This window comes from Nicotiana tabacum, chromosome 8 (genome assembly GCF_000715075.1).
Source record: "Nicotiana tabacum cultivar K326 chromosome 8, ASM71507v2, whole genome shotgun sequence".
NCBI classification, from domain to species: domain Eukaryota; kingdom Viridiplantae; phylum Streptophyta; class Magnoliopsida; order Solanales; family Solanaceae; genus Nicotiana; species Nicotiana tabacum.
Genome location: NC_134087.1, coordinates 134,188,053 through 134,195,323, shown reverse-complemented (window position 1 = coordinate 134,195,323; position 7,271 = coordinate 134,188,053). Strand labels below are relative to the sequence as shown.

The window sequence follows — 7,271 nt, the reverse complement described above, 5'->3', positions numbered from 1 at the left end:
TATTTTATTGGATTTGAGAAAAATAATTTGAAATGAGTAATAAATATTGTGGGTATAACAGGAAAAAAAAATTGTCTTATATTAATATGCGTAAAGTGACAAGTAAAAATTAAAATCTATTTTTAGTATACATGCCAAGTAAAAGTAAACGAAGGGAGTAATTCGAGATAACTATTATTAGAAATCGCAACAAATTATTTGAGAGGGAGGGACTAGGGAGTACTTGACAAGGAACAGATAAGTAGTTGAGAGATGATAATTCGAATGGTGTAGTAGTCAAAAGATCATAATCCGAACTGGATAGTCATAAATTTAAATTACAAGGGTTAGCTTAATAGTAACAATAGTTTTGCTTCAAAAAAAAAAGGTAACAATAGTTATTCCCTTATCGAGTATGTGAGATAGTGGGAAATGAATCATTTGATTTTTCTGCGCCTGTGAATGTGATACAAACTAGCTTTTTGTCATTTAGCTGTAAGCCGTTTAGTCTGGCATACTATATTTTTGGAGTAATCTTTTACTCGTGGATAAGCATATTGAATTTCGTCATAGAAGTCGATGGGTTTTCAACATAATGCTGTGATTACTTAAATTGGAGCCAAATGGTAGCTAGAAATTGTAGTAATTACTGGGAAAATGCACAGTGAAAAGACACCAAGTTTGTGGCACCAGTCATACAATAATTACGTTGTACAATTTACATTCATAATCTCATATCTGTGAATCTAAACGCCAACATCTGTGTCTAACAAATCTCCAGTTTTCCACCCTCCCACATCAAAAACTAAAAGGAAAATCACTTATCGAAAAAACCCATGTACAACTAAGGTACCATCAGAAACAAACTCCCATGTTATGAGTTGTCTGATTTACCTTGACATTCAGGCTGCTCAGATACACGAACTGAAATGCATTTGCCTGGACAAAAAGAGATCACCCAGAATGTGCACTAGGTATGGTATAATATTATTAATCCTATCTAAAATTTTACAAGCCACTAGATTATTGTCTGTATTGATTTTCTTCAGCCCCAGCAGTAAACTATTACTGATGACGACCCACCAACTCCTCATTTAACCGACTGAACACTAACTTAACTGGAATACAAGCTACGACTGTTGGCAGTGTCTCTCGTTTGATTGCTCCATGCACTTGATAGTTGTTGGAACTACCCTTCAGATCACTATGTTTCTGCTGCAAGGCTATTGAAGAAAGTGTTCTTATCTTTTGATTAGAAGATAAACTAATCCTTTTCCCAGACTTTCTTGAAAATGTTCTCTCTATGGCAGGCTGGGAGACGATCTTTCTTGTCATGCTTCCCTTTTGAACAACACCTCCAACGCTAGCTTTTCGGACATTTTTGTCACGGTCAAAACTTCCTTCGGGATTATCCAATGCTGATGATGCATGGGGCCGTGCAACACGACCACTGGCAGTCCTGCGAGCAGTCCTCCACAGAGGTTGGAGTGCTGTATCATAATCAGATGTTTCTGGAAAATTATAATCAATTACCCCAAGGAGGCCTTCAGAAGAACCATTTGAAAGCGCTTCAATTTTGATAGGATATCCAACTATTGCATGCCCATTTATCTTACTCATCAATGAAATGATAGGCACGCGCTCTCTCTGATAGCTTGATTGGACTTTTAAGTCCACATCGACCAGCATGGTCCTGTCACCAGAGTGATGGTAGTTACTAACAGGATCAAAATACTCACTGGACTCCTCCCAGTAACCTCTGCTTGCAGGTTGATCATCCCAAGCCCAATCCGCCCAATTGAACATGTTTCTGGTAGCACTATGTGGAGTTCTAGATCCATATCCAGCATTTTGCACCCAAGAATTAGTAACTGGATCATCTTGAGAACAACCATAACCTCTCTTTCCCTTGAAATTAGTCGTCTGACTGGGTCTTCGCGCAAGGTTTCCATCAAAAGTATCCAGAGGCCTCCTGTTAAGACTTCGATTATTCCTTTTCCCTTTTATTTGCCATTTAGATACCTCAAAGCCAGCAGAGACAGTATGAGAAGTGCCATCAGTAAGTGCCAATTCATCCAGTTCCTCACTGCTCATGCTTCCATGTTCAGGTTGTGCTTCAGATCTTCCTATATATTTTGGTTCTAGTTCAATAGATGCCGCACCATCTGCATTAGCAACAAGCAAAGTTAGCCTACTGAAGCAGATCATTCTCTACTCTTCTCTATTTAGAGGAGCAATACGCATAGAAAGAGCTGACTCAAGACTCAAGAATAATGAGCACTCAAGAATGATAAGGAACTATGCATCCACAATTGGACATAGGACATATGATTCTGCAGTTCAGATACAAAGCCAACACATGATTCCAGAGAACCAATTCACTAGAACTTCCAAATAAGAATGACCAAGAAATAGCAAACAGCAGGCAGGCGGCAGCAAGCTGCAAAACTTAAGCATGACTGAATGTGGAGTTTCTTTTTCGTTAGGTAATCAGAAAGAATGCCGACTTGGTATAGGGAACAGATATCAAGAAATTGATTTAATTTGATCATGTACATTTTTCGCTCAAATGTGCTTTTTCTTTGGAATTGGTAAAGCTCTATGATTTAAAACCTGATTACATATCTGAATCAACTCTATAATCCACCAAATTAGCCACAAAAGCCAACTCGAAATAAGGCATGTAACAGTTTCCTCCCTAAAGTACAAGTCCTTGCTCCTTCCTATAGGACTTTCTGTATAGTCCTTTTAGTCTTTTGATTTTTTTGCATATGGCGTGCTGCTAAACCACAATACCAAAAACGTTACTTATCAAACTAACAAGCTCCAGTCCTTCAATAAAAACTTAAAGTGAAAACAATCAGTATGGAGCAATAAATATTTCAAAGAGAGAGAGAGAGAGAGAGAGAGAGAGAGAGAGAGAGAGAGAGAGAGAGAGAGAGAGAGAGAGAGAGAGAGAGAGAGAGAGAGAGAGAGAGAGAGAGGCAGAGGCATAGATAAAGAGCCATTTGCTTTCTTTTGAAATAATAAGAATAAACAAAGTCCACAACAGCAAGTCTAGAGTCTACCATAGCACATGAAAGTCCTTAATTGTACTTGGACATGCTAGGAGCCTGGGACAACTTTATACTTCCTCAGAATGCAACAGAATATCGGGGTGTGGCATAGCGGTCAATGAATTGGGTGCAAACATTGGAGCCCAGGGTTCAAATCCCAGCATAGACCAAAACTACTAGGTGGTTTCTTTGCATCTACCTAAGGCGTGTGGGCAGTGTTACCTATGCAGGTGGGGATACCAGGTGACTGGTAAAACAATATAGGAGCACGAAAGCTGGCAGAATGTCGGTGAATAAACAACTCACAGCCACTTTCTGACAGCTTCAGCCCTAGAACCCACAGTATAAACATAGAGGAATGAACAAGGTAGCCATCACACACTTACCGCGGGAAGGAGAACTGCAGAATGATTTGGTTCATAGACTGACAGTAGAACACACAAGGTGACTCAAGCATAGAAAGTGAGAGATCGAAATAGTTTATTTTACCAAATCAGCTCTAGAGATCTCTAAGTTCTAGTAGCCTCAAAGATTTTGTTCATTTGATGCTGCTTCATTAGTTACCTTTAACTTATATTTTCATTGATAAAAAGAATGTACGTGTAAGGTGGCTTGTGAGAGAGTGAGAAGGGAGAAACCTGAGAGTGTGGCCAACTCATCGTCAGTATCTGATTCTGCAGAATCTGTCTCGGAAGAATCAGTTTCAGTATACTCTGTAGACACAGAAGCATTCTGTTGACACAACTCAGCAGGATGAGAACAATTATCTTTGCGCTTCAATGTTGAAAATTCCATCTGAGCAGGATTACTTTCTTCAACAGTCAAAGAAACTCTAGTTTCATCTGCCAAATTACACCTGCTTTTCTTTGCAACTCCTGGCTGCTCCTCTCCCATCTCAGAGAAGCAAACAGAACCTGAGTCAGGCGTGGGGACAGAAACTGATAATTTTTCAGAACTCTCCAGAACTTGAGCAAGAGGGAAGTGTCTATCACGCTTCTTGACAAGAATTTCTTCGGCCAAGCCTTCATCCGAAAATTTCCTTTTGTCTAACAAACTTTTTCTCTCAATATTAACTAGGCGTTCTGTGTTATAATTCCCATCAGGAACAGCACCAGCATTCCTACCAAGCACAGGTTGGCCAGCACCATCTGAAGCAATTGATGGAGGATCACTATGGTCTGAAGGAGCAGTGCTGAGGCCCAAATCCCGTAAGCCTCTCATCCTCGGAGGTACACTGTAGTTATCATCGTCTCCACTCAACTGATTTTGATCTTTAGGTTCCTCTTCAGATGAAAAGTTGCATATTCTCTTTTCCTCAATGAAGAAACCAGATTTATGAGAAAGTTGACGAGACTTAGATCTTAAACGTCTTCCATTTCCATTTTCCAAATATTTTGATGATGTCCGTGACTCTCTTCCAATAAAAACATCAATAGATGTATTGCTTCTATCAGTGGACGAACAACCTAAGCCCCCATACCTTTTATCTAACTGCTGCTTCTCAAGTTCAAGAGCATGAAGTATTGCATCTTCTCGTCGTGCATACTTCTCTCTTTTCTTCGGAGGCATACCTAGGGAAGATTCAGCCCGTTGAATAAGTTCATCAAATTCACCACAACGGAATGCTTTCACGCGCTTTGACTTCTCCAAGTTGTACCAATCCCTGGTTAGACACACAAAGAAACACCATAACATTATATACTAAGACTATGAAGTGTTTGTACCAATTAAACAAAGAGTAATTAAGACAGATGGGATAGACTTATGAACAGTATTCTACCAGCTATGAGAAGCATTTCTATAAATCAAGAATGAGAGCAGTGGAGTAGCATTTAGCAAAAAAATAAAAATAAAATAAAAAAAATTCAAGCATCTTTTGCTTTTTATTTAACTTAGATGATCATCACAGGTGACAATTTGAAAAGGTCTTAACACTTTCAAAGAGACCATACCGGCCCTACTGCCCAGGACAGGCAACCAGTAGTTTGTCCAACAAAATACAGCCACTCCCTCATCACTGCCAACAAGATTTAAACCACTAACTCAGACAAAAAGATGACTCCTAATCAGATAGAATTAACAAACAAATAGGGTTTGAAACCCAAAATCCTCCCTGTATGGCCTAATACATGTAGAAGGAAAGTCCTCATAAAGAATAACCGCTCATCACAAAATGCCCTGCATTGGACAAAGAAAAAAAAAAGATAGAATAGAACTTAGTAAAGTTTCTTCCTTTGTTTTTTTTTCTTTTTTTGATGACCCAGTAATCCCCGAGGGCCAGTTGCACATGGTTCGAAACTCGGTGGGTGATGGGCCGCCCCTCTACCCTTCACCACCTAAATACTAGGCTTTTGTCTACAGCAGGGTTTGACCCATAAGATGCACCTAACCCACATATCACATGTCGCTATTCAAAGCCTTGGGCGCTAATTCTCGCTTTGTTAAGTGTCCTAAACCTCGTAACATACGAAAGCTTGTTGCCAACATGTTTTAGGCAAAGCTCACTCCATCAATTTCAGCTTACGAATATTTTCCTTTCTTTCTCTCCTGTGTACTTTTTGTTCTTTAGTTGTGCACTACCAGCAACTAGATCTTCTATTATGCATATAATGATCTCATTCTCAAGTCTCAAGTAGTTAAGTGAGACTCAATCTACTCTCTTAGGCAAAGGGTGGAACAACACAAATTAATGCAACCTCCACAAAAAACATATAGAGGGCGCACGCACGCGGGGGACTCTATTATCAATATGTATGGGAGAAATGGGATCACTTCACAGCAGAAGCAGAATACCAACCTAGGTCATTCCTTTTCCAGTGATATACAGAGATTTTTCTATAGTTTCCAATTGTTACAGTCAAAGGAGAAAAAAGAAATTTCAAGTTTCAACCAATATGAAGAGCTCTGATCTCCTAAGGTAGCCTGCATGCCGATTACCCTTAGCAGTGCTAATTCTTCCAAACTCAAGAATGACCAGGGAATTCGTGATTACCAATCTCTATCACCGAATGTAATCCAACATAAGCTTTATTGTTTTGGTAAGTCACTAAATGTTTGCTTTTAACAAGGAAAGCGAGCTAATCAGGAAGCAATATCATGTTCCCTTTCTCTTCTTTCATAATGACTGATGGCAAGGAGTCCAAACTTCTAACTATGAATCCTAAACTATTAACTATCATATTATTACTATAATGCATTAAGTAATAGAAGCATCAACAATTATACTGAAAGTTTACTGCAACTAAGAATTCACCAATAACATGCAAGAAAATAATAATCAACCTGCAGTAATTACCTTGCACATAGTAAACAACTTCCAGTATAAGATAAATTAAAGGGTAAAAAGGTACATACACACTGGCATCTTCCCTGCCGAGAAGCTTAACTGGAGTTCCAGATCGTGGGGAAATCAAATGAGAAGCTGAAAGCTCATCGGGCCCAAGTATTTTGCCGGGCCACCACGACCCATTTCGTCTTCGGACCCAAACAATACTCCCAGCTCCACATTCCCCCATTCCTGATATATGTTTATATATGTATAAATATATCTAAATTATTGGGGTTTTGATTGTGGGTTACCAGAAAAGGGAAGGGAGAATTGGAATTGGAGATTAGCGCATGGGAGAATTTAAAGGGAAAATTTGGGGCTAGGGTTAGGGTTTTCCGTTCGAATTTGGGGGAAATTCATAGCTATGGATTTCTGAAAAATTAAATAGATTGATCGTCCACTTAATTCAAGAATTTCAAAGTTGTTCGCTATCAGAGTCTGTATTTTGCGCTTTATGTATGAGCGTAATGAAATTTGATCGAAGTTGTTGAGTCAATTCTGAAATCGGTTGCATTGACTCGCTGATTAAAACGCACGAGTTTTGTCCCTTTTTCTTGCTCATAATAAATGCAAGTAATAATCTGAAAAATAAAATTATACAATTTGTTGTATTTATATTGCCTCTACGAAGAATTTTATTTTATACTAAAAGTGTATATAAATTAAATATTATTTTTTTCCAAACAACACGAGTTATACTTGCAAAACGCCTGGGGCATCACTTTAGTTTTAGCTTTGAAAATGACAAAGTACGGTTAGTTGTCAAAGTGGGGGCAATCCAATTTTTGTAATTTTAGAGTAGCAAGTCAAACTTAATAAGAGAACAAGCAAAAAGATGTCCACACGGTTAAAAAACTAAATCCTAAAAAGAACTCTCTAAAAGGTTCAACAAAAACAACTACCAAAGG

General features: G+C 38.6%; 1 protein-coding gene across 1 annotated transcript; it reads right to left on the bottom strand.

Annotated features, from left to right (window-relative positions):
* Positions 1-608: 608 nt before the first annotated feature.
* Positions 609-6,988, bottom strand: LOC107813816 (uncharacterized protein At1g51745). Its single transcript, XM_016639124.2, has 3 exons — positions 6,390-6,988; positions 3,674-4,698; positions 609-2,144 (listed from the first exon to the last, which is right to left on the bottom strand). The coding sequence occupies exons 1-3, from the start codon at positions 6,548-6,550 to the stop codon at positions 1,045-1,047; spliced, it is 2,286 nt and encodes a 761-aa protein (XP_016494610.1). The 5' UTR covers positions 6,551-6,988; the 3' UTR covers positions 609-1,044.
* Positions 6,989-7,271: the final 283 nt, after the last annotated feature.